The sequence below is a fragment of the Lissotriton helveticus genome, chromosome 11 (genome assembly GCF_964261635.1).
Source record: "Lissotriton helveticus chromosome 11, aLisHel1.1, whole genome shotgun sequence".
NCBI classification, from domain to species: Eukaryota; Metazoa; Chordata; class Amphibia; order Caudata; family Salamandridae; genus Lissotriton; species Lissotriton helveticus.
In genome coordinates this window covers 1,028,000,901-1,028,028,591 of record NC_136072.1, presented here as the reverse complement: position 1 = coordinate 1,028,028,591, position 27,691 = coordinate 1,028,000,901, and the positions used below count along the sequence as shown (strand labels likewise).

General features: G+C 44.7%; 1 protein-coding gene across 2 annotated transcripts in view; it reads left to right on the top strand.

Annotated features, from left to right (window-relative positions):
* The window catches only part of TRAFD1 (TRAF-type zinc finger domain containing 1), a 239,071-nt gene that overhangs the window by 160,820 nt on the left and 50,560 nt on the right, over positions 1-27,691 (top strand). For both annotated transcript variants that reach the window (XM_078667427.1, XM_078667426.1), the window contains exons 9-10: positions 5,242-5,368; positions 10,296-10,587. In XM_078667427.1, coding sequence (XP_078523553.1) covers positions 5,242-5,368; positions 10,296-10,587 — 419 coding nt within the window. The remainder of the gene's footprint in view (positions 1-5,241; positions 5,369-10,295; positions 10,588-27,691) is intronic.

Below are 27,691 nucleotides of genomic sequence, written 5' to 3'. Positions count from 1 at the left end.
GCAGAAGCATCAAGCAGACAAATGATGATTGGCATCATAGAAAGAAGACGCGCATGGCTGCGGATCTCCGGATTCAAGCCAAAAGTGCAAAACAACATACTGAACTCGCCTTTCAATAGGGAACAGCTTTTCGGAAGCGATATGGACGAGACACTGAACCAATTAAAGAAAGACCATGAAACTGCAAGGTCTATGGGTGCACTACAATTCAGAGGGAACATGCGCAGAGGACCCACTCCCTCAAGGAGGCCAGCGGGAAGAGGGAACCATTACCCCGCAACTTCACATCAAACTTTCCAACAAGGTTACCAAAGTGGAAGCCAGGGAAAACAACAAGGACCGCAGCAACATTGCCAATACCAACAAGGCACACAATCCTTTAGAGGACGCCCCGTGGAAGAGGCCTTCCACAAAGAGGGGGAGCAGCCACAGCAGCTAAATGGCTGCATTGCAAACATGGCACACACTCCAGAAAGATCACTGAGGGTGCATACAAAGAATCAAATACCTCAAACAAACGGTTCCTCCAACATTTTACACCAGTAGACGGCAGACTAAAATATTTCCACAAAAAATGGAAAGAAATCACTTCCGACAAATGTATCTTAAACATAATACTGTACGGTTACTGCATAGAACTAGTCAAAACATCTCCAAACAGAAGACCAAAGAGGAAAATACATTCCAAAGGAAAAACTACTGTTATTCCAAGAAGTTCATGAACTACAAGCAAAAGAAGCTAGAATACCTACCACACAAGGAAAGAAACAAGGGAAATTACTCTATGTAGTTCCTAATCCCAAAGATAGATGGAACACTACATCTTAGATCTTATAAACCCACAAATTCAAGAGGATGACCCTGCAAGAGGTAATACCTTGGGTACAAAAGGGAGACTACAGGGCTACAATAGACTTAAAGGATGATTATCTGCACATCCCAATGAACAACCGACACAAAAGGTTAATCAGATTTGTAGTCAAAGACACTCACTACCAATTCAAAGTGCTAGCATTCGGTCTAAAGTCAGCACCAAGAGTATTCACAAAGTGTCTAGCAGCAGTAGCCACACACTTAAGAAGACCAGGAATACATGTATACCTGTACCCAGACGACTGGTTAGTTAAGGCAAACTCGTACAAAGTCTGTAAACAGCACATACACCAGGTAATAGATACACTAATCCAACTTGACTTTTCAATACACTGGGACAAATCTTCACTAGAGTCAGAACAAGAAGGAAATTTTCTCAGGAGTGAGAATAGATACAGTAGTGGGGGACAGTATGCCCTAGCGAGAAGCAAACAATAGCCCCATAGAAGGAGGGACAGCTATATCTGAAGGGACAAGCTCTGACTGTGAGGAAGTTATTAGGAATGATGGCTTCATGCATTCACTTGATCTTAAACATCCGCCTACACATGAGGCCATTCCAGGAATGGTTTCAAGCACAATGGTCACAAGCAACAGGGAGTTGGGAGGATCTGGTTGTCAATCAAAAAATACAGGAAGAAATAGCTTGGTGGAACAAGGTGAACATATCCCAGGGGAGATCCTTCAAGCAACTAACTTCAACAGTGACCATAACAGATACCTCACAAATAGGATGGGGAGTTCACATGGACAACCTCAAGGTGAGGGGACTGTGGACACAGCAGGAAGCTGTACAGCACATCGACATCCTAGAGCTAATGACTGTGTTCCTAGCCTCAAAAGCCTTTCAGAAAGAGTTGTACGGAAAAACAGTTCTAATACAAACGGACAACACAACCACCATGTTTTACATAAGCAAACCAGGGGGAACACATTCTGTAGCACTTTCGACTCTAGCTCAACAACTCTGTGGGCAGTTCCACGGAACATAAACATGATAGCAGTTCACCTGCCGGGCAAGGACATTGTAGAAGCGGGCAGATTGAGCAGACAAGCTTAGTCATCCCACGAGTGGGAGATGAATCAATACGAACTCAACAAGATTTTTCACAAATGGGGAACTCTAGAAGTCGACCTCTTTGCAACACCCCAAAATGTAAAATGCCAATGCTTCGCTTACAGACAACCTTATAATCAGTCCCTAGGGAATGTGCTATGGATAAACTGGTCAGGGAAATTTGATTACGCTTCCCCCCCTGATATAACTATTCTACAAAGTAATCAACAAGTGCAAGATCAGCCACATGTCAATGATTCTTATTGCCCCACAATGGGCGAAGCAAACTTTAAAGAAGGAAGAGTGCTCCACCCAGATCGGGAAAGCCCGAACCTCGCTGCATGGCTCCTGAGGACATAGAATTTGCGCACCTAAAGCTACCCGAAAGTACTATGGCGGTCCTAAGGGAAGCAAGAAAGCCGACCACTAGAAAATGCTACACAGCAAAATGAAAAAGATGCTCTCTGTGGTGCCTTAGAGAACGTCTTTTACAAAACAATTCTAAGGCACTTAACACATCTACTGCAGAGTACACTAACCTATGCGTCAGTGAAAGTTCACTTAGCAGCAATAGTAGCATATATAAGAGGACTCACAGGGAAGAGCTGCTTCACTTCTCATGTGGTAAAAAAGGTTCCTGGAAGGGGCAAAAAATAATTGCTCCACCAAGCAGTGCCAGCACCCACATGAAACCTAAATGTAGTACTCACTCAGCTGATGAAGGCACCATTTAAGCCACTACACAAAGCGACCCCACAAATGCTCACACTGAAGACAGCCTTTTTAGTGGCAATAGCTTTACTACGTAGAGTTAGTGAGTTCCAAGCACTAACATTACAGTAATCCGATTTCCAAATACGTAATGACAGAATCGTCATGAGAACAGGTCCACATTTCATTCCAAGGGTATTATCAAAATTCAACATAACCCATTCCATACAAATACTAAGTTTGTTCCAAAATCCAAAGACACAAGCAGAGAGAGCATTGCACACTGTTGACTCTAGAAGAGCAGTCATGTATTACATTGAAAAGACAAAGGAATACAGAAAGACAAAAGAATTCTTTGTATCTTTTACGAACCGTTTTCTGGGAAGGCCAGTAACCAAGAACACAATTGCAAGATGGATTGCACAAGCCATATAATTATGTCACAAACAAGCAGGACAAACATTACAAGGAGCCCTGCAGGCTCACTCAACAAGAAAGAAAGGAGCAGCAAATTGCCTTTCTAGTCAATACTCCAATTCAGGTAATTTGCATGGCAGCAACATGGTCTTCAGTGCATACGTTCACAAAACAATACTGTGTGGACATTCAAATGAATAAGGAAGCACAAGTAGGACAAAAAGTCTTGCAACATCTATTCACAAACTAACGCTCATCTTCCACCCAACCCCCAAAGGACTAGCAAACAGCCAGAAAGTCTATGTACAGCATGTGAATCCAGTAAATGTTCCCTCTGCAAAACGTACAGTTTCTTACCTGTTGGTGTAGTTTTGCAACTTGAAGAACTTTCTGGATTTACAGCGTACCCACCCTCCTCCACCAAGAAAGAGGAGATGAAAGGGAGGAAGAGAAAAAGAAAACGAAATTGGCGACCAAAGGTGGGAGCTTCTGGAGGAAGCTTGTCGACTTCGCAGGAGGACACAAAATGGTGGGATGTCGACGCCCACTAACAAACAGAAAATAAAATGACAAATACAACAATTCCGGACTCCGCCACTAGATGGCGGAATAATACACAGCAGGTGAATCCAGAAAATTCTTCAAGCTGCATAACTACACCGACCAGTAAGAAACTGTTACATTCTATCTTAAACCTCTTAAATATCAAAGAGCAATGGCGTACACCAGTAAGTACCTTATTTAAAATTGATGTTAACATTTCATAAGGCCAATTCCTTTCAAGAGGACCACCGGTTTTTAATAAACGTGCTTATGTGATGTCGGTGATAAATTCCTTTGTTCATCCCACTACACAACCCTATTTAGGAGCAGGATTCCCACTATGGTACCACCTAAAGCTGATAAAATACAGATGCAGCTTGTATCCAACTGATTTTTATACTGTTGTGGATACAGAAACATTTGGTAAAAAGCAGTTGACAGTGCAAATATAAGAGTGCATCACTCCTGCACGTTTTATTTGTTTTACATCTCTTTCCAGTGAATGCAAGTGATGGCTTTGTGATCTCATAAGTCATCTGTGTGATCACACCTGCTGAAAGGCACTGATTTATTGCCTTGGAGGTCATCATCCTCAGTAGATAATTAGATTTATTAAATTAGATTTATTAAGTACATCGAGAGTGCAGAGAAACTATTATCTACTGCAAATAAAGTCTTGGCCAATTAATTATGGCATTTGGTAGGCATATTTTAATGAGTTGTGATTTGTGCTTTGTTTTGCTTCTGTTAGGGGCCAGGTTTGTAAAGAATGTATTTTATTTGTAGTCTTTCAGTTATATCGTATTTTTAGAATGTTATAATGATTTATGACTTTTTATTCTATTATTGATTTTTTACTTTTGTAATGGTTTAAATTACTATACAGACCATCATTCATAAACCCGTTCCAAAATATTTCGTTCAGAAAGCTAAATATAGTGCACAAAGCAAGGTGGCAAAAGGAAGATGGTTCTAACCTTCTCCAGCTATGCTTGGTATGCCAAAGTATTATTATATGAATAAACTGTACTTATATTAAATCTAGCCACGGACATACTGTGATTGCATATACTGAATAGCTGCTTTGGGCTTGAGTTCCAAAGAACCGGTACTTTGGTCTTCCTCATAACTCTCCTCCTCTTGAAAATGTAATGAGTCTTCCTTATATATTCAGTTTGAATTAAAATCAACTGTTTGCTTTTGTCAAGTGGACTGGAAAACTTAATTGATATTTCTGGACTTTAATACTGAAAAAAAGACAAAGGACATTACGTGAAAATATCAGGTAAAAGTAATATTCACTGAAAAGAAAAATCTTGTTCTCTTTACCCATTTCTGCTTCACAATGTTTTGTAGTTGGTTGGGGTTGGATACAGTTGTGATATAATTCACTGTTTGGCCCACTTTGAATTAGAAAAGCTCACCCTAAGCAAACAAATAAAGATCGGTATGTACCAAGCCAGAGATATTTGAGGTCTTATGCATGATCTTTCTGATGTCATACAAGTAGTCCTGAAAACAGTTAATTGGGAGGTGAATAGTTCACTCAAACAAATGAGAAATGTCAAATGTTGATGATATCTTGCTGACGAAGAAGTATGTTTAATACATTTCTTATGAACTGTTTTCCTCTCTCAAAGGACCAGTGTGATTTACGCCCATGCACTACAGAGACCTCCGTGCGATCATGGGAACCTCCAGTGTTGCTTCCTAAACAGGATAATCTGGAAAAAAACAAATCCCCTCAGCGACGGATGCGGCATCAAGGTATTCGATATCTTACTTACACTTTATTGTGTTTTTTAATTTTTCTGTAGCGAAACATTTGCAACGCAGTGGAGAAACTGTTTTCCTTCAGTTGTGGCCTTCTGATATAACCTCCAAAATTGGACTGAAAGATCTTGGTGTAAACCTGTATTGTGATAAAAAACTTTTCTTTTGTTTTTTCACAGTTGATCATAAGTCTTTCTCTGGGCCCCATCATCTCTTTTGCTTTCTCCACATCCTCCCATTGTAGACCAGTCTTGTAGATTTGCTTCTGAAACAAAACACTTAGATTGGATATTTTTGTATATCCCTTCTGTCCTACGTTATTTGTTTTGAACACATTTCCTTAAAGTGCTGTATAGCAAAAGACATACCTCTTTGAGGCTTCAAACTTGCAAAGTGCAGTGAAAGATGGTAAATATCAGTGGCAAAGGTTGGGTGGCAAATTAACCTTGATATAGTAAATTGAACTACCCAACCAATCCGATGTGGAGTGGGTGCATGTTAGTTTTTAGTATAGGCTTCCTCCGTGGAGTTTAAAAAAAAAAAGAGGGTGTCGCATAAATGTGTGGCCATAAAAACCTCCATCTCTTTAGTAGAGGAGATCAGGAGGGCCCAGACTGACAGACAACCATTGAATGAATGTGAGAATAAAGTGGTAAGGTGGGTTCAAAGAGGTGAAGAAAGAGGAATGTTGAATGGCAAGCCACTATTGAAGCAGAATTGGCTGCAGGGGTTGCCATTTTAGCCCATTGTGAACAAATGTGATAGTGCCAATCCCATTCTCCTTAGTAAACTTATTAGCAGTAGTCATGAATAGGGCCATTGTCCAGGGTTCTTTTCCACTAGTGTGGAAGAAGGCTATTGTGAAGCCTCTCCTTAAAAAACCGTCTTTGGATCCTGGCCTTCTTAAAAACTTCAGGCCTATCTCATTGCTCCCTGCCCCGGCAAAAATATTGGAAGCACACCTCAACACTCATCTCTCCACCTTTCTTGAGACCAGGGATTACCTAGTTAACACGCAGCACGGATTCAGAAACAATCATAGTACTGAATCCGCTCTCACTGTTGTGGTAGACAACATTCGCCGCAAAGTAGATAGCGGCCAAACTACAGTACTGGTCCTATTGGATCTCACAGCCGCGTTCGATACCCTGTCTCCCGCCATCCTAACATCTCGGCTTAGGGAGGCAGGGGTCACTGGGCCGGCCCTGAGTCTTCTTAACTCCTTTCTCCATGGCAGAGAACAGAGAGTAATGCTTGGAAATTTCCTCTCCCCTGCCAAGTCACTGCAATGTGGGGTGCCACAGGGGTCGGCCTTGAGTCCGACCCTGTTCAATATCTATGTGGCCCCCCTTGCTAGGCTAGTAAGATCGCAGGGGATGGAGGTGGTGTCTTACGCAGACGACACCCAGATCATGGTATCGCTGGCTCACTCCTCTGTCCGTACATCCGCCCTTAGCTTTAGGTCATGCATGCAGCATGTGGCAGATTGGATGATCATCAACTCCCTAAAGCTAAACGGCGACAAGACAGAGGTCTTGGTCTTCGGGAAAGACCAAGATGTTTGGTCGAGCGAGTGGTGGCCCTCATCTCTTGGCATCTACCCCACTCCCTCCCAATCAGCCAGAAATCTCGGTGTTGTCTTTGACACCTCACTTTCTATGACGCTCCAAGTTAATAGGACCGTGGCCACGTGCTGGGGTGTTATTAGGATCCTAAATAGAATTCGTAATTATCTCTCCCTCCAGGCGCGCAAACAGATCGCAGTCGCTCTTGTTGGCTCCAGGCTTGATTATTGTAACTCTTTGTATGTGGAGCTCAACAAGGGCCTCATTCATCGACTGCAAATCGTGCAGAATGCTGCAGCGCGCTTTGTTCTGGCCCTCCCTATGGCATCATCGGCCACGACTGCTAGGAGAGACCTTCACTGGCTCCCTGTCCAGTATAGAATCTCTTTTAAGATCCTGTGTCTTACATACAGAGCACTTGCGGCTGACCCCGATGACGCACTCGGGACCCTGCTCATCCGCTATGTTCCAACAAGATGTCTTCGATCGGCCGGGCTACTGCAACTTGTAGTGCCCCGGGCTAGGCTGACCAGATGGGGAGCGAGAGCTTTTTCTGTCGCCGCTCCTCAGCTCTGGAACTCTCTTCCAATTGAGATTAAAACCTTACCCTAAATTTGTTTAAAAAGGCCCTTAAAACTTGGTGCTTCATTAGAGCCTACCAATGAGAGAATGCTGTTTGACCCGGCGAGCTGTATTATTTGAAGTAGGCGCCTTTACGCCCATTGGGCAAAGTTTGCGCAGGACAAGATACATTTCATTCATACATTCATTCATTCATAGTTGGCAGCAGGATGTGAAAGCAGACTGGCTCACACTAGAAGACACATACTCCTCACCATATGAGTTTCTCATCATCACTTTAAACTAAATCCCTTCTAGAATTAATTGTTCCTCCAAGTTATTCAATTCCCCGACAAATTGTTCCAACAATCCTTTTGTGCTAGAGCACAATCTGCAGTTTGTATAATGCACAAAATCACTTGATGTCATTGTAGACAAGAACTTAAATCTCCAATCCTACATAAATGATTTAGCTAAAAGGGCTCAGTACCAGTTGAGGCTACTTGGAAATATTAAACACCTCGTCTCAAAAAAAAACTTTAGACTAGCGATTCAACTTCTTGAGCTATTAATAGTGGATATTGATCTCATGCCCTTCTCTGTGTAGCAGGCATACTGGATGGCTTAGTGAGCATTTGCTACTGAAACTTACAGTGAACAGCAGGTTATGAATTGTATCCAGTGAAAACCCACTCATCCATTCACTATGCTGAGGTCAGTAAATTGAGTCCCGTTATATTGGGTAAATGTAATGTTCAAGGCATGTGGGCTGCTGAATTTAAATCTATGCATAGATCGCCGCCTAGTGTTGGCGGCGATCTAGGCATAGATATAAATGTCAGCAGCCCTACATGCCAAGAACAGATGCATACTGGTAAGTAGCATATTCCATATTTGTCTCTAAGCATGTGCACCATTGAAAATATGTATAATACAAAGTAACTGTTGTGTTTGAGGTGGAAAATCATTAAAAGAAATATATATATATTTTTTAATTGTTACGTACCTGTAGGAGTAGTTTTGCAGCTTGAATAGTTTTCTAGCTTCACATGCGACCCACCCAACCTCCCCTACAAGGAATACAAGCAGTCGGTCAACTATAACTAACAATTCACTAAAGTACCATCTAAAAGACTGTAAAACTGAAACACAGAAAAATGAATCCGAAGATGGCTACTACGCACAACGACCTCCCGGGTGCCGTCTGACGTCACGCAGGGGACAGACCCGACGCCAGATGGTGGTCGACAACGTCCAAAACACACACAAAAAAAGACTATTCCGGAGCCAACCTCTAGATGGTGGAATGATGCACATCATGTGAATCCAGAAAACTCTTCAAGCTGCAAAACTGCTCCTACTGGTATGTAACCATTTTGTTCCTATCCTCTTGCGTGGACGGGAACAGGTGTCTTCTGGGGCTTGTCAAGCAGCAGCTACTTACATTACGGAGTAAGACATAGCTCCTTTGTGACTGATTGGTTATGCCTGTCTCGTGTCTCGTTATGGATATTGATGTGGTTAAATGATCTGGCAAACCACACAGAGACAGGATTGTACTTGATAGGACCCATAGCTTCTGTATGTTCAGACTGCGTTTTCCAAGCTTTGCCACGTTTACAAAAACTCATCCTCAATCCTTTAACCAGACAGATATTGGGTGTGTACCGTGTTCATGGTTTTAGGGTTCATAAAATGTAAGCAGTCTGATGGAACTAATACCTTTATTGAGGCAGGTTTGCCCTCAAAATGCTGTTCCAGAGGGTCTATCTTTTTTTTAACTCTAATAGAAGCCTTTTAACTCTGCTTCTATTAGAATGCTGTTTGTTCACAAAGGTTTTTCCTGTTAGAGGACAAGTTCTTTTGTTGTGTTTTTCATTCACTCAAAATTACTTTACACGTTTTGCTGTTTGAAATATATTACACGAGTTGTGTTGGTGGGTTTTAGAAGTTGCAGACCAGCTTTTATGTTCTTACTTATGTTTGGGTTTTCTGTAGAGAAAGTACCAATTGTACTTCAGGTGATCAAAAAAAAAGCAGTAATTGTGTAGTAAGATCCACACCACGCAGATAGGTTGTCTTATTTTCAATTTAGAAATTGGTCTGATTTGATTGCCTTGTCCAAATAAGAGTCTTTGTAGACCCTTATTGTGATAGGGAACATACTAGGTTTCTTGAATTATAGGTAGTTTGCGACAAATGATAAGATTGTTTTTTTAGTACTTTAAATGAGAGCACTGATATGAGACTACGGCAGAAGGCAGTTGAAGAGTGACGAGGACTGTGATGGTTCTGCCTTCTGATCAGTCATCACAAACATTAATTTTTGTTTCTCATCTGTACTAAACAATCACAGGTAAGAAGACACCTTATGTCACCCCATTTCACCACTTCTAAATGCAATGCATTCCAAACCCATAAATCCTTGAACCTTGCTTTAGTCTATCAGTGGTGCCTATAGCAAAAAGCAGTTTGTCCTTTTGGATAAATGTCCACAATTGTTTGCTGTTGGATGAGGTTGAACAAGTCAGTGTGGGCCTAAAATGGTTACTCCTAAAATGTTTACTCCTTGAATAAGAACCCTTGAGTTAGTTGTAGGGTTAGCTTTACATGACTTTCCTATAACTTTTTTTTACAGCTTCTTGTAAGCGTTACGTATTTTTCAGCCAGCGAAAGTTTGCTTTTATTGGAGTAGATGATCTATTTAATAATGGTTTCTAAAGGACTGAAGCACCTGTTGAATGCTAATCAACATGTAATTTATGTGCTGCATTTTTCTGTTGTCCTATCTCTAGGAGAAGTTACACACCGCATTCTAAATGATCCGGGCAACCTATACACCCATCCATCAGATGAGTTTCCCACCACAAGGACAAGCAGTCAGAGGCCTTCCAATGCTGCAGGAGTTAGAGAGCAGTCCGGATCCCATGTGTTGAACAGGATCCATGTTAATAGAGATGTACCCATAAGTAATGTACGCAAGTCATCCACAACACAGACCACAGCGACTCATTCTTCTAAAAACAACAAGTGTGAAAACTTCATACAAGAATTTTCAGGACCATCTCCACCTAGAAGGAGGACAAGGTTTGTTATGAATTTTAAATTAGACTTCTTTAAGTAAGCATCTTAAAGGTTCCTTATCGATGGCTTAGCCCAAGAGATTTCAATATATCATGGGGCAAATCTGAAACCATGCCTATCTCATTGGAGTACCATTTTGTTACCCCTTGTACATACCAGTCTCTATTAATAGTCTCCCAGTATTGTCCATGTTTACAAGTGTTACTCTTGGGCGCTTCGGCTTTTCAGACCTCCAACCATTCGAATTAAAAGGGCTTCATTATAAGCCATGCCGAGATTCTGTAGCAACCTGGACTTGATAGAGCCTCTAAGAAAGTATAAGTTGGAAGAGGAGGATTACGTGGAAGGTAAAGTAAAGATGGGTAACCAAGGAAGGTGGGCGTGTGCGTTGGCAAAAGAAAGCTGTGTAAGATACCGTAAGCTTGCATCTCTAGGAGGGTGGGTGCGTGTAGTGGGGACGAGTGCTGAGCGAGAAGCAGTGTATGGAATGATTAGTACCAGGCCGTGGATAGAATAGAGTTTGCTCTACTGTCCCTCAGTAGGTCCCTGCATAATTCATTGTTTCCTGTACTGATATCTTTACCACATGTCCTGTGCCTCCATGTACACTAGATCAATGTAAGGATCTTTTCTCCTCATGGGAATAGAGTAAATCTCCATGTACACTAGATCAGTTTTCGGGTCTATTCTCTTCATGGGCGTAGAGTAAATGTGAACGGGCCACAGGCACCAATTTATCTTTTGAAGTTTCCTTTGAGGTTTCATCCGCTGACATTTGTCTGGTTCCCCACCAGGTCTCTTAAGCAGGTTCCACACTCTTTGTCATATTGTGACATGGCGTGTCTTCTGCAATCATGCTGACTACTCCTGTGACAGCGCCTATAGGTCCACTTTCATCCGTGGAGGACCCACAAACACTGGTTCCTTCTCCAGGTAGAGTGCCAAGAAGGAAATTGCACTCTTCATTCAAGAATCACAGATATAATTCCTATCAAGCTTAGACCTGCATCACCCTTCCATCACAGGCATCAGGCTCTAAAGTCCATCATCTCCAAGTCTTCTATTTCTTAGTCTTCCAGAAGATACCGTCCATCTCTAATTGACTCCCTTGTTCTAGGATCTGACTGTCATGGCATAAATACATTCAATGAAGTCTGGATAGGAGGCAGCAAAGCAGAATATTCCAGTGCCTACCATTTAAGCAACTTCTTGTCCTTTTTGCAATCATTTGCCACTGATCCACTGCAAACCCTTAGCTTACTCCAGTTTCTGGGCTTTGGTAACCTTCCATGGAACTTTCTGACACAAGCCTCCACCAAAGCTGCTCTTGGAAGACAACCAAAGAAGACCAAGGCTCCAGATCAGGATCCTTTTGTGTTTTGACAGCAGACCCACAACCAGATTTATTGGTTATCAGAAACAGGAAAATACAGTTGATTATTTTACTGACTTAATCAGCTTCCCCTGCAAAGAAAAGTTAAGTGTCTGGCCTGGCCAGGGAAGTTTCAGTGTGCATTTCAGTTAATATCCTTCATTCCATTCCGTAATCCTCAAACTGACCTAGTACGGAGCAATAATGGTAGTCTGAGCACTGGCGTGGCTACACCAGTTGTTGTTTGCGGACCTTCATGTGCAAAATTGTATCTCCTCCAATTTCGGAGCTAGATTCTGCACCCCAGCTTACCATCTTTGAACTTGGCTGCGTGGCTTCAGAACTCATTCAGTGCAGACATCTTAATCTTCCACAGATAGAATGGATATTTTAAAGGCAGCCAAACAATCTGCTATTAGAGATTCAAGACATGGTTGCTCAAATTAGCCTGCGGGACCTGTAAACGCCTGGATACCCTATTGGGTGATAAGCCACACTTCATAAATCCAGATTGTTGGATTGATTGATTCTCTTTCGAGTGGTAGAGATTCTGCATCTTGCAAAACACCAATCTCATAAAATTCAGGAATAAGTAAGTACTTTCTTACTTCCTCTATTTAGCAAGGTCAGGCTTGCAGTTTTTTTTTTAAAAGGTACATGTTGCTGCTATTCCAGCATACAGCAAATGTCTTACACATACCTTTAATTAGGACCTGGTTATTAAAGACTTCCTGGAAGGCATTAAAACTGTAATCCTGCTCGCTTGGAGACCATTTCATCATTGGGAGCTCAATGCGGTTCTTTTCAGATCCTATTTATAGGGCATCTTTGCAACACATTTTATGGAAAGCAGCAATGAAATAATACAAAAATCCCATTAGATGTACAAAAAAATAACGTAAGGGAGAATATTTTCTGCTCTGTCACATTGTCATCAAACATTAGTTTCAGGGTTTGCCATATTGCTACTCCGGCCTTGTTTACCTACCATGGAAGGTCACTTAAAAATTCTGGTAAATGGGACTCAAGACGTTAAGGAACCTTTATGTTCTTTACTCCAAATGCACTCTTACTAAAGTTTTTGAAAACGTATGGTTAGAGGCATATGGGCTGCAGAGCACACACTAGTGCATAGATCGCCATCTGGTGTTGGGCCCGGATGATTACACTTTGTTGTTGTCTTGGAAGAGTCTTTGTTTGGTAGAGGAGGACTCCTGTAGAGCGTAGTGCGCATGGGCATCGACTCCATCTTCAGATTGGTTTTTTTCCGCCATTGGGTTTGGATGTGTTTATCGTTTGGTCCCGTTACCGCTCTCCATTCGACTTCCCGTCCTACATCATACCATCGGTATTGTCTTCGATAGTAATTGCAGTTACTCGTGTCATAGAAAGGCTTGCGCTTCTCGATTCCAGCGTTCGTCTGGGCCGTCTGGCCCAACTGCGCAATTGGGCCTTTGGCTCATGGAAAGAACACCCTTCAAGAAATGCCCTGGGTGTGGACACAAATTTCTGCCACACTGATCTACATTAGCTTTGCAATCTGTGCTTGTCCCCAGAGCACGCGAGTCGAGATTGCCTGGCCTGCGCTTCGTTCTGGTCCAAGAAAACTATCAGAGACCGCCGAGCTCGAAGAGTCATGGCGCTGTCTTCTTCATAGACACCAGACCTCATCATAGACGAGGCTCCAATCGATCTAGAGTCCAAAGATCAATAGCAGGACGACATTGTGTTCGAGGCATGTGGGCTGCTGAATTCATATCTGTGCATAGATCACCGCCTAGTGTTGGGTCCGGATGATTGCACATTGTTGTCCTGGAAGAGTCTTCGAAGTATCACGAGATAGGTGGCTCCTCTCTTGTACTACAGTGCGCATGGGCATCCTCTTCATCCTCAGATTGTGTTTTTCCGCCAATGGGTTCGGATGTACCTTCCAGCACTCCAAGTTCGGAATTGAAGAAAACTTTCTTAAAAGGCCTTCGCTTTCGTCGGTTTTGTTTGCGATCAGTACCGAAAGACTTTCTTCAACTTTTGTTGCACTCCGGTTGTCGAATCGGGCCGTTAGGCCTTCTCGACGCCACGTAGACCGACGGTCGATGGAACGGAGTCCATTCAAATACTGCCCGCAGTGCAACTCAAAGTTCCCGCACACAGATAAGCATCCAGTGTGCAACAAATGTTTATCTCCTGCGCATAATGAAGATAATTGTCTAGCCTGTGCCCAGCTCCGATCCAAAAAGACAATACGGAATCGGCGGGCAGCGAGGCAAGAAATGCAGAGATCGGCACCGGAGCCCGAGAATATCTTCGATGAGGAAGAACTAGTGCACGCCGAAGACTCTGATCAATACGATCAAGACTCCGAGAATGACTCTGAATACTACATCGACGAAGAGGAAGAAATCGTCGATATCGAAGACTATGGTCAAGACATCGTAGCTGTCGAAGACGACTCAGATGACAACGAGGGGCGAACCGTCAGTACACCGCCCCATATAGACACTATACCTATATCAGAGACTCAGGTCGAGGCATCGCTATCAGGCCTTAGCCAAGATCAAAAAACTGCTTCTACAGCCCCGCAATACCGCCCGGCTAAGAACATACAAAAAGAGCCCTCTGAGACACATACTCCAAGGCCGGTTCAATCGAAACCGACACTTATCGACACTTATCAACACAACCAAAGGGCGCCGAGTCAAAGGCCACCATACCAGAAAAACCTTCGAAGCCAAAGACTGTCTAATCGACCACACCGACTTCGACCATTGAAAAAGGCAAAAAGCCTGGCACCGAAGACAAAAGGGCTACGCCCAAGGCGGTCGTCGAACCGAAACCGAAGGTTCACCAGACCAAACCCGTCGAGCCGAAGCCCATCGATCCGAAGAAGGGCATCGAGCCAAAGCCGCAGGCTCCAAAAACACCTTTAAAGCCAAAAGAAGTTACCGAACCGACAAAGCCTATCAGTGCGAAAAACGTGGTGAAGCCTGGAAAAGGCATCGGACCGACAAAACCTGTCGGAAAACCTCAAAAACCGATCCAGGCACCAAAACCGGTCAAAACAGCTAAAGGCATTGAACGGAAATATGTCAAACCAAAGACATCGGCGCCAAGGCACAACACTGTGGAAGAGGAGCTCATCCATCCAGACCCCTCCACAGAGGATCAGTCCAAACTATATATTGACCCAAATACTGGGAAAGTGACTGTTTATACCAAGAAGAAAAGAGCAGTTCTTGCTGAAGACTTTTCTCAAATTCCTCTCAAAAAGAAAAGGGACTGTGCTACCTCTCCTATTATTTTCCAGCTTCTCTCTCCAGCTATGCCTACTACTCCATATGCCCCATACTCACCTGCATGCTCTGACCATAACCCAGATGAAGATCAGGATGCAGACGTGGGTTTTGGATATCCACAAAATCCATATATAGACCCCAATTCACAACCATGGGGTGGGGGGGTGAGGCAGACAATGAGGGGACTCTACCTATTACAGACCCAACTGTATACCCAGTTAAACCATCACCCACAGAAGACACAGTGGCTTTTAACTCTTTAATAGATAGAGCAGCAAGCTACCACAATGTAAACATGCACTCAGATGCGGTAGAAGAAGATTTTCTATTCGATACGCTAGCTACATCAGAAAAAAGTGTCAAAACGCTCCCCATGTTAAAGGGTGTCCTAAAGCACGCAACTGACATATTCAAAGACACTGCTAGGGCACGTGTCATCAACCCAAGGATAGAAAAAAAATATAGGGCGGCACCAGTAGACCCTACTTACATCAAAGGGCAACTACCTTTAGACTCTTTAGTAGTATCCAACGCACGAAAGCGTGCAAATTCACAAACTACTGGAGAGGCTGCTCCTCCTGACAAGGAGTCCAACATTTTGGAAGCATCAGGCAAGAGAGTAGCAGCTCAAGCAGCAAACTTCTGGAGAATAGCCAATACTCAGGCCTTGCTGGCCAGATATGACAGGGCACACTATGATACTTTAGAGGGACTTCTCCAACCCTTACCTGAAAGAACAGGCAGATGAACTCATACAGGAGGGAAAGCTCATCACCAACGCCTCCATTAAATGTGCTCTAGACGCGGCAGATACAGCTGCCAGATCTATCAACACAAGCGTACTACTTAGGAGGCATGCATGGCTGCGAATATCTGGATTTAAAAATGAAGTACAGGCTACAATCCTTAACCGGCCTATAAATCCAGATTTTCTGTTTGGTCCAGTAGTTGACTCAATTCTGGACAAAATGAAAAAGGACATGGAGACTGCAAAGTCCATGGGTGCTCTTCAGTCCCAGCAACACAGAAGCTCCTTTCGTCGCTCCACTTATAGGGGAGGAGCGCGAGGTAACACATCGCAGCAATCCTCCACATACAAAACAAATACGCAATGCACCTACAATAAAAACACGAACAGGGGTGGATACAGAGGTGGTAATAACAAGGGCAGAAGACGTGGAGGCAATGCCAATAGATCCTCCACTAACACCAAACAGTGACTTCTTGGCACTACCCCCAGACCATATAACACCGGACGGGGGAAGACTACAACAATTCCTGCCACTATGGTTAAACATCACTACAGACCAATGGGTTCGGCAAATTATCCAACATGGCTATTGCCTAGAACTCACATCAACACCACCCAACATTCCACCCATACACCGTCCAATGTCACATGAACATATAACATTACTGCAGCAAGAGGCCATCAGTATGCTGCAAAAGCGGGCCATAGAACCAGTCCCACTTCAACATCAAGGAACAGGAGTATACTCACTATACTTCCTCATTCTCAAAAAGGACGGTTCCCTCAGACCAATATTGGACCTCAGGCCCCTCAACCTGTACATTTTGTCAGAGCATTTCCACATGCTCACTCTGCAACAAGTCTTGCCATTGCTGCGTCAGGGAGACTTCCTGGCAACCCTAGACCTCAAAGACGCATACTTTCATATACCAATACACCCTGCTCACAGAAAGTATCTGAGGTTTACTATTCAAGGACAACACTACCATTTCAAAGTCCTACCATTCGGTGTCACAACAGCTCCGCGGGTGTTCACCAAATGCCTAGCAACAGTGGTGGCACATCTCAGAAGACAACACATTCATGTGTACCCATATCTGGACGATTGGCTAATACATGCGCCATCGGCCCAGCAATGTGCGAGCCACATGTCAAAAACCATTCATCTCCTGCACAGTCTAGGCTTCTCGCTTAACTACCCAAAATCACACCTGCAACCCTCCCACGTCCAACAGTACTCTAGTGGCGAAGGCATACTCCTAAGCAGCACGGATCAACAGTATGCAGATGTTGATCCAAAAGTTCAGAACACAACACTTATTGCCAGCTCGAGTGTTTATGCAACTAATAGGCATGATGGCCTCATGCATATTTATAGTCCCTCATGCCGGACTACACATGCGTCCGCTACAGGAGTGCCTAGCAAGGCAGTGGAACCAGGCTCAAGGACAATTAAAGGACCTAGTGTTGGTGACCAGTCGTGCATACAACTCTCTGCATTGGTGGAATCCACAAAACCTTTGCAAAGGACGACTGTTCCAAGAGCCTGTCCCACAAATAGTGATGACAGCGGACGCATCCCTGCTATTTATTTATTTTATTTTATGTAATTTGTAGAGCGCACAGCTACCCCCGAAGGGGTGTCCCGGGGCTAGAACCTGATCATCCAGGGGAGAAGGAGCATGGAGAGGGAACAGTAAAATAAAATCAGAGTCCAGAGAAGAGCCAAGTTTTGAGTTTGGCCCGAAAGATGGATTCGGAGGGGCAGAATCTAAGATCGATAGGCAGAGCGTTCCACAGTTTTGCCGCAATGACACTGAACCCTCTGCCACCCATTCTAGAGAGTCTAAAACAGGGAGAGACCAGGAGGCGGAGGTCATTGGATCTCAAGGATCTGATGGAACGGGATATTGAGACACGTTTTTTCAGATAGTTGGGTCCGAGGTCATTAATGGCTCGATAGGTAAGGGTAAGGATCTTGAACTGAATACGGCTGGCCACTGGTAGCCAGTGAAGTTCTTTGCGATAAGCGGATACTGATTGACGGTAGGGAATGTTACCAATCAATCTGGCCGACGCATTCTGGACAATCTGAAGTCGATCTAGCAGATATTGGGGGGCACCAGCATAGAGGCTGTTTGCATAGTCCAAATGGGATGTGATGAGGGCATGGGTAACAGTACGGCGGGAATCCAGAGGGAGATAGGGGAGTATCTTTTTGATCATGCGCAACTTCAGGAAGCAGGCAGAGGTCACTTTGTTGACCTGAGTTTTGCATGAGAGGGAGTCGTCAAACTGAAAACCCAGGTTACGAGCAGAGTGAACGGGAGAGGGAGCGGGATCAAGTGCCGTGGGCCACCACCAGGAGGAGGGGATGGGGACTTTCTGGTTGAAAAACAGCACCTCTGTCTTGTTTGCATTGAGTCTAAGGTGGTTATCAGTCATCCAGACACTGATGTTGTTAAGGCACTGGCGGAAGTTGGTGAATGCGGAGTCCGAGTGGTCTCTGAAGGAGAATACCAGCTGAGTATCGTCAGCATAGGAGACCACCCTGACTCCGTAGGACTCCACAACGTTGGCCAGTGGGGCAAGATGGGGAGCCCATGTCCTGCATTACACAGTCCTGGGACTATGGACTATACAACAGAAAAAGATGCACATCAATCTTCTAGAGTTGATGGCGATCTTCCTAGCCATAAAGCGTTCAAGAAACACTTATGCAACGAAACCGTGTTGATCAGGACGGACAACATGACGGCTATGTATTACAGTCAAAAGCAAGGAGGGACACATTCCCCACAGCTGTCGCACCTAGCTCAAAGAGTGTGGAAATGGGCCATTCAAAGGAACATGTTTCTCATGGCAGAACACCTCCTAGGCAAGGACAATCAAATAGCCGACCTGCTCAGCAGACAGTCAACAAATGCACGAATGGGAGATTCACCCCAATGTGCTCCAACCATTCTTCCGGAAGTGGGGACAACCGGAAATAGATCTGTTTGCCACAAGCGAAAACGCAAAATGCCAGTACTTTGCCGCCATGTTCCCACATCTGCAGTCGCAGGGCAATGCGATATGGATGAACTGGTCAGGCAAATTTGCGTACGCTCTTCCCCCAGCGCCATTAATCCTGCTAGTGGCACGCAAACTGCGCCAACATTCCCGGACGCTAATCCTAGTTGCTCCAACGTGGGCAAGGCAACCATGGTACACAACGTTCCTAGAACTGTCAGTGGCGCCTCATCAGAGAGTGCGACTCACACCCAGTCTTCTAACTCAGAACCGTGGCGAAATCCAACACCCAGATCCGCAACAGCTGAACCTGGCGATCTGGCTCCTGAGATCCTAGAATTTGGATACCTCAACTTGCCTCCAGACTGCATGAATATTATCAAAGAGGCAAGAAGACCCACCACCAGGGCATGTTATGCAGCAAAGTGGAAAAGTTTCGTCATTTACTGCAGAAACAACAACATAAACCCATTAGATGCTTCTACACAAAACATCATTTGCTATCTCCTGCACCTACAACTTTGCAATTTAGCCTACTCATCCATCAGGATACATCTGGCTGCGTTGGCAGCATACCTCCAAAACAGGCAACACCTTTCACTGTTTAGAGTGCCGGCAATAAAGGCATTAATGGAAGGACTCAAACGAGTAATTCCACCAAAACACCCACCTTCACCTGTCTGGAATCTAAACATTGTTTTAACCAAACTTATGGGACCACCTTTTGAACCACTACACTCATGCGAACTACAATTTCTTACTTGGAAGGTGGCTTTCCTAATTGCCATTACTTCACTTAAAAGAGTTAGTGAGCTACAAGCCCTAACTATTCAAGAGCCATTCATTCAAGTACATGCAAATAGAGTAGTTCTCAGAACAAACCCTAAATTCATGCCAAAAGTGATATCCCATTTTCAAATAAATCAAACTATAGAACTGCCAGTGTTCTTTCAAAACCCACAGACAGTAGCTGAATGGGCATTGCATACTCTAGATGTCAAGAGAGCTCTGCTATACTATATAGATAGAACAAAGGCATTTCGAAAAACAAAACAGTTGTTTGTTGCTTTCTCACCGCAACACAAAGGCAACCCTATCTCAAAATCAGGTATAGCCAGATGGATCGTTAAGTGCATTCAAATATGTTATTTAAAAGCAAAACGCACCCTAACAGTTCCCCCTAGGGCGCATTCTACACGCAAACGAGGGGCATCCATGGCTTTCCTAGGAAATATTCCTTTACACGAAATTTGTAGAGCAGCCACATGGTCAACCATACATACATTTACCAAACACTATTGCGTAGATGTACATTCCAAGCAGCAAGATTCAACGGTGAGACTTGGAAGAACATGGCGGCCGCTGGCTAGTGCAGTGCGCGCGTCCGATTCCTGACCTCCGATGCACCGCGGTGCTGCTGCCTTTCTGAAGCCGTAATGGGGCGGTAAAAGTAACTGCAGAACTAACCGTATGGACGGAGTAAGAGCGGTTTAGACCCCTCGTTTTTTTTTTTTTTTGTCTTTCTTCGTTTTTCTACGAAACTGTCAGCTTTTCCCTGGCGTTCCAATCCACGGTCCCAGCAAGATCGGATGTGCTGGGCTGGAGACGGGGATTCCCGGCCCCTCCCTCTCCTTTCTGCCTCAGTGGTGCCGGTGGTGTAGAGCAGCCATGGAGCTCCGACGGGGGCGTATGGCTCGGGGGGCTGCTTCGAGGCAGGCAGGGCTGCGGTGGGGTGGCTGCGGGTCATCAGCAGCCCCCTTTGGTCCCGGAAAAAGAGCATACTGGAGATTCCTCGAGAGGCTCAGGCGAACGGCGGCACCGAGGGAGAGACTTGCCTCGTCCTCACGTCAGTAGTGGATCCCACAAGTAAGGTTAGGGGGGAGGGGGACGATACGGAGTCTGACAAGTCCAGCTGCAGAAAAGCCCCCAACAAAAAGGCATCTTTAAAGAGTGCAAGCTGAAAGCGAGAAAAAAGCCAGAAAGCAAGAAAAAAACTGCAACTACAAGTCCCAGAGTGCTTTGCTGCAGAGGGTGTTAAGCTTGGGGATACACCTTCCACTGCTGGCGTAAAAAGCCAGAAGGTTGATCAGAGGGCAAGTAATAGTAGCGGCAATAGCAAGGAGGTGGGTAAAGGCACCAAAACCAGGGGTAGTTCACAGAGGGGGGCCAATATTAGATTTCCAAATAGTACCACCGGAAGGATAACTCCATCTTTGCGTTCTTTTTTTAAAGTTCTGCCCTAGGTTTTGGACTTGATACCTGACACAGCAATAGATATTTCGGCTCACTCACCCACAGTACGTCTCGATTTCATCTACGCCTTCAATTACTCTCACTGACCGCTCTATTACTACTACCACAATATTAGAGATGGCTGAGTTACCCCCACTCCCCGAAATAGGAGCTGAGAGTGATGTTGGCTGTGAGCAAGCCCCAATAGTTCAAGAGGAGGGGGCAGATGCAGGCGCGGGGTCTAAAACCGGGAAAGTAAATGAGGCGGGGGGCACATTGGAGACCTTGGTGGCATCAATAGCTTCAATGAGGGCAGAAATAAGAAACGACTTTCTGATATCTAAGACCAATCAGAGTGAGATAAGAGCATCATGTGAGGTTTTGGAGAAAAAAGTAGATGGGCTGTGTGAAAGGACAGAGGTACTTGAGGGATCTTTGGGGCTCTTGAAGTCTAGTCTGGAGATTGCTGAAAGTAAGATCCAAAATCTACGGAGAGAAGGAGATGCTATGAGAGAGATAGTCGAATCGTTGGAGAATTATTCACGACGGAACAACCGGAGACTCTTGAAGATCCCGGAAGGAAAGGAAGGGGGGGGTGTTAAGACCTTCGTGATTAAAGTTGTGAAAGACTCACTTAATCTAGAGGAATCCATAGAGGAGCTGGGGAAAGATATCCAACGAGTACATCGGGACCCATTCCGCATAAATCCTGGTAGAACAAAGCCTAGGAAGATTCTGATTAATTTCCTTACGTACACCCTGAAGGAAAAAATCCCAAATCTCTCTCTAAAAACAAAATCCCTAAAGGGCCCTGGCTTCTCTTTTGAAGTGCGGTCTCATCTTTCAAAATCCACTTTGGATAGACAGTGGGAACTGGGCCAGAGGATAGATAAGTTCAGGTCTTTTGGCGCCACTGTACAGATGCGGTTTCCCGCATTTTTGCGGGTCATGTACAACAATAAAATGCACAATGTTAAGTCCCCTTTGGAGGCCGATGAACTGTTGGAGTCCATTAGTAATCACTATCAGGGTGGAGTTTAGCGGTGCAACACTCAGTTTGGACTTCAATTCTGTCCCCACCCCGTCCCCCCTCAGGGGAAGGGCATCTTAGTTATAGCTGTTGACGCATATGCATATTTCCTCAGTCACTAGACGCCCCGATTCATAAATCTCATGAGCGGGTATAGAAAGGAGGTCGAGAATGTAGTGTTGAGGAGATGAAAAGGAGAATCTGGGGTGTGCTAAAGGTATGTAAGATATGGAATATGATCACAAAAAAAGGGGGGGAAAAGTGGGAAAAAAAAATAATCTTTCTCCTGTGCACATAAAACGGGGTGACGCATTGGGTTGTAAAAGGAATGGGGTTTGTCGGGGTATTTGTTTGCTCTAGGAGGGTTCAAGGAGTACTCGCGGTGCAAAAGGGGAAGGGTGTCAGAGGACGCAAATCCGGCTTTACACCTGGCCGGAGTAAGTATGGGAGGGTTCTTCAGGGGTAGGGAAGGGGGAGGAGGTGGGGGGCGGGGGGGAGAACAAAAAAAAAACCCTCAGGAGTCATGCCTTCCTACCTTAGTTCCAAGTCCTAGCTGTGTATGTTTGCAGCCTTTTTTTAGTATTAAGTATAAGGGGAGGAGGACAGACATCAAACGATGACATCAATTCAATTTCTGTCCTGGAATGTCAATGGTCTGCGTGTGGGGAGTAGAAGAGAGCGAATTCTACCATATCTAAGAGACTGTCCCGCGCAGATCATTGTCATTCAGGAGACACATCTTCTTAAGGCGGAAGCCACCACGATCTTAAAAAAGCAACGATGGGTAGATACATTTATATTCACTGACCATAATGCTGATATAAGAGGGGTATTATTATTCTGTAAAAAATCAGCAAAAGTCCAGATTCTGGACTATAAGGAGGATCAGAGTGGGAGATGGCTCCTAACGAGAATCTCCATTGATGGTTGGGTGGGTCTACTGGTTGGGTATTATGGTCCCAACATTGATGACCCATCTTATCTGGAAACAATCAGGAACCATCTGACAACCTCTCAAGACCCAATTATCTGGATGGGGGATTTTAACATCGTGCTTAACCCAAAACTTGACAAGTCTACCAATTCTAGAGCCTGCGTGTCTTCAAAATCTAGGCAGATGCTTGTAGGAATTATGTCACAGCTAGGTTTGGCAGATTTGTGGAGGGAAAGGACAGGGACTAAATTAGGGGTGTCCTTCAGGAACCTCAAATATAAGCATAAATCAAGGATCGATTATGCGCTTTTTAGCTACTGCCTTAAGAATTTATTGTCTGGGATAAATTATCTTCCCTCCCACCTCTCTTGTTCACCCTTAAACTTGAAGCCCAGATTAAACACCCATCTTGGTCATTTGACCGTACTATTCTATTGGAAGAAGAGGAAGTCAGTTTCTTGGTAACTGAGACCATTGTATTCCTGGAGACTAACTTGGCATCCGTGGCCCTAGTAACGGTCTGGGAGACACTGAAAGCCTTCCTTCGAGGATGTATAACAAACAGAGCCTCATATCCGCATAGAATATATCGGGAGAAGATTAAGAACCTCGAGAATGAAATGGAGCTGATCGAAGGAAGGCTCGGGGCATTAATAGGGTCGCCTGATAAGCAAAAAAGGTTAGGCGAGTTGAAAAACCAATTGGAGAACATCTTACAAGAGAGAGTGAATAAGAGATGGGAGCTGAGTAAGATCTCTCAATTCGAGTTTGGGGAAGCAGCGGGCAGAATATTGGCATGGAAGGTTAAGGCAGACCAAGCCCAAAACTATATCAGAGAAATCAAGGTTGAGGGGGAGAGTGTAGCCAGGATCTCTAATCAGGAGATTGGTACAGCTTTCAGAGATTTTTTTGAGGGGATCTACAGGGAGGACACCCCGAATGATCAGCGGGCAAGGGATTCATGGTTGGACCGGATTTCCCTACCATCTCTCTCCACAGTACAGAGTGAAAGCCTGGAGATGGAAATATCTGAGGCCGAAGTAAGAACAGCTGTCAGGCAACTCAAACAGGGGAAGGCAGCAGGCCCTGATGGGTTGCCAGGGGAGTTATACCGAGCTTTGGGTGATGCTATTATCCCCACACTGACAGCCCTTTTTAATGGGATCCTTAGGAAGGGGGAAGCACCCCCAAAATCATGGGGTGAGGCGACTATAGTTTTGATCCCCAAACCAGGTAAGGACCCAACTGAGTGTGGGTCCTACCGACCAATATTACTTTTGAATAGTGATTATAAGATCTTTGCCTCCATTATATCAGCAAGATTGGGGTCAGTTATAGGGGAAATGACCAGAGGGGTTTTATTAAAGGGCGTCAGCTATCTGATCTGACATATGATTTGGTGGGGGCAATAGACCTTGCCTCGGCTTTTTCTCTTCCATTGGCCACTCTCACCCTAGACGCGACTAAAGCGTTTGACAGGGTCAGTTGGCCCTACTTGGCCGCAGTGCTGAGGAAGTTTAACTTCGGCGAAAAATTTTGTCGGACCGTTACCCTTATGTATAATGTCCCATCAGCAAGGCTGCTTATTAATGGTGCCTGAACAGAATCCTTTAACATCATGAGGGGTACAAGGCACGGCTGCCCGATCTCTCCCCTTCTCTTCAATTTATACATCGAACCGTTTGCTCAGCTCTTACGGGGAGATGGAAATATTCCATCATTTATATTTGGGGAGTGGGAGAGGCGGGTTGCACTTTATGCAGACGATATTCTCATCTTAACGTCTGATCCGGTGGCAACATTCCCTGCGGTTATCAAGAGGGCTGAAGAATTTGGTCACATCTCGGGGTATGAGATTAATGCCAGCAAAACTGACATGGCATGGAATATCCCCAATTTGCAACTGGAGGTGACCAACTCTATGCGGTATTTGGGTATTCGTGTGACTCAAGAAAGAGGGGACATAGCTCAAGTCAACTTGGAGAGAGTATATAATGAATGTAGGAAGCTGTTAAAATCTTGGTCCGATCTCCCACTTACCATACTGGGTAGGGTGAGTTTGATAAAGATGTATATTCTCCCCAAATTTACATTTATTTTTAATACTATTCCCCTGGCCTTTGATGCTAAAACCTTAGATAAGTGCCAGAGAGAGATAAATTCTTTCATCTGGAACTATAAATCGTCGAGGCTGGCATGGAAGTTGTGGAGGAGGAGTGAAAAGGGGGGGCTTGCCTTGCCGGATTTGAAGTACTACGCATGGGCTTTTCAGTTGTCCCATTCGAGAATGCTTTTAAAAACACCATTGAATGCATCCACTGGGACAATGTTCAAAGCCATGCTGGTAGGAGCGGCGTTACCAACTGATGGATACCTTTTTAAATTCAGGGACCAACATTTTTTTAAGAAAGTCAAGTTAAAAATTCTTCTGTCCCTGGCAAAAGCCTTGGTACAGATAAGGAATAAATTAGGGTTGCCCTACTTTTCTAACTATGCACCTGTGTGGGACTCTCCGGGTATTCCACTATGTCTAAAAGACAGGTTAGCGATCCCGGTGCGGTATGGAGGGATAACAAGATGGGGAGAACTGCTGGCTGCAGTGTCGTTGAGGTCTTGGGAGTAGTTGCGGGAAAAGCTGGGCCCTGGGATCTCTAGATTTAAGTACTTACAACTGGATAGTTGGGCCAGAGTTTTGTGTAGGAAAGGGATTCCACTTGGGAAGATCAGTAGTCAAGAACAACAGCTGGTGGAACGACAAGGGGGGGGCAAAGAGGTGGCCCTGTGGTACTGGAGTTTGTTGGAGGAAGCTGATGGGGAGTTTACTCTTCCCGAGGAGTTGTGGGGGGAAGAGTTAGGCGCACAGAGCGTTGAAACTTGGATGAGATCATTCACCCTCCTATACAAAATTGTTAAACCAGCATGGCTGAGACGTAACCAGCTGTTTACGATACACCGTGCCTACCTCTCACCCTTGAGATTGTCTAAATTCCTCCCAGGCAAGAAATGCAATAAATGTAACTGCATCGAGGCCTCAGACGTGCACATGTTCATGGAATGCCCTTACATCGCTCGGTTCTGGGAGGAAGTGAAAGCAACTTTGGACTCAATTTTAAACACCTCTCTGTCCATCACACTACCACTAATTATTTTTGGTTTGGATGCTAGTATGACTGGTCAGGCAAAGTCCTTCTTGTTTTATGCAGTTCTGCTGGCCAGGAGACAAATCTTTAAAGTTTGGGCGGAAAATACGGCACCATCGCATGCAAGTTGGTTGTCATCTATGTACGAAACATCTAAAGTTGACTTGGCCAGAACCTGCAGCAAACGTAACTTGGCTTTTTGGGACCTGTTGGTCCAGTGGAGATAGTGTCCGGGTTTTTTTTGTGTTTTTTTTTTTGCCGGTCCTATGATTATGCCTATTTTACTCCAAGGACCAGGGCCCCCCCCCTTCGCTTTATCATTTGGTCCTTCAGGTTTAAAGACCTAGTTGGAGTAGGTGCAAGTCGACTCCCATCCATCACCTCCTCCTCTCAAGACTCATCTTCCGCCAATCTTGTTGAATCGTGTCACTGAGTGGGCGGATGGTAAAATCTTGAGTACCTCGGAGTGCGACACGCTAGGCGGTCGGCGGCTATCTGAGAGGAGGGCAGGCAAATGAGGACAAAAAAAAACAAAAACTAGGGGCGTCCATGGCTTTCCTAGGAAATATTCCTTTACACGAAATTTGTAGAGCAGCCACATGGTCAACCATACATACATTTACCAAACACTATTGCGTAGATGTACATTCCAAGCAGCAAGCTGCTGTAGGACAGGCTGTTTTCAAAACTCTTTTTCAGACTGCTGCAGCTGGCACAGGCGGCCACCGCTAGGGGAGATACTGCTATACATTCTATGCACAGATATGAATTCAGCAGCCCACATGCCTCGAACGGAATATGCTACTTACCAGTATGCATCTGTTCTTGGCATGTAGGGCTGCTGACATTCATATCGCCCACCCACCTCCCCGGTGACTGTCGCAGTTGCAGCACTTACTCTTTGCATGGACATCTCTTACTGTACTATACTCCATCTCTGCCACAATGGCGAAAAACAATCTGAGGATGCCCATGCGCACTGTAGTCCAAGGGAGGAGCCACCTATCTCGTGATACTTCGAAGACTCTTCCAGGACAACAATGTGCAATCATCCGGACCCAACACTAGGCGGCGATCTATGCACAGATATGAATGTCAGCAGCCCTACATGCCAAGAACATATGCATACTGGTAAGTAGCATATTCCTTCCGAAGCAGAGGATTCAGCTTCTGGAGCCGAAGGACAATCAGAAGACGACTATCTTCTTCCAGCTGGTCAACAGGTTGTGAGTACAAGCTGTAGGAAGGTAGATCCCTGACTATGGTTGCCCCCAACTTTTTGCCTGGTGTTTTGCTGGTTTTCTGACTTAGTTGACCTGAGGCCCTGCTATTCAGGACCCCAG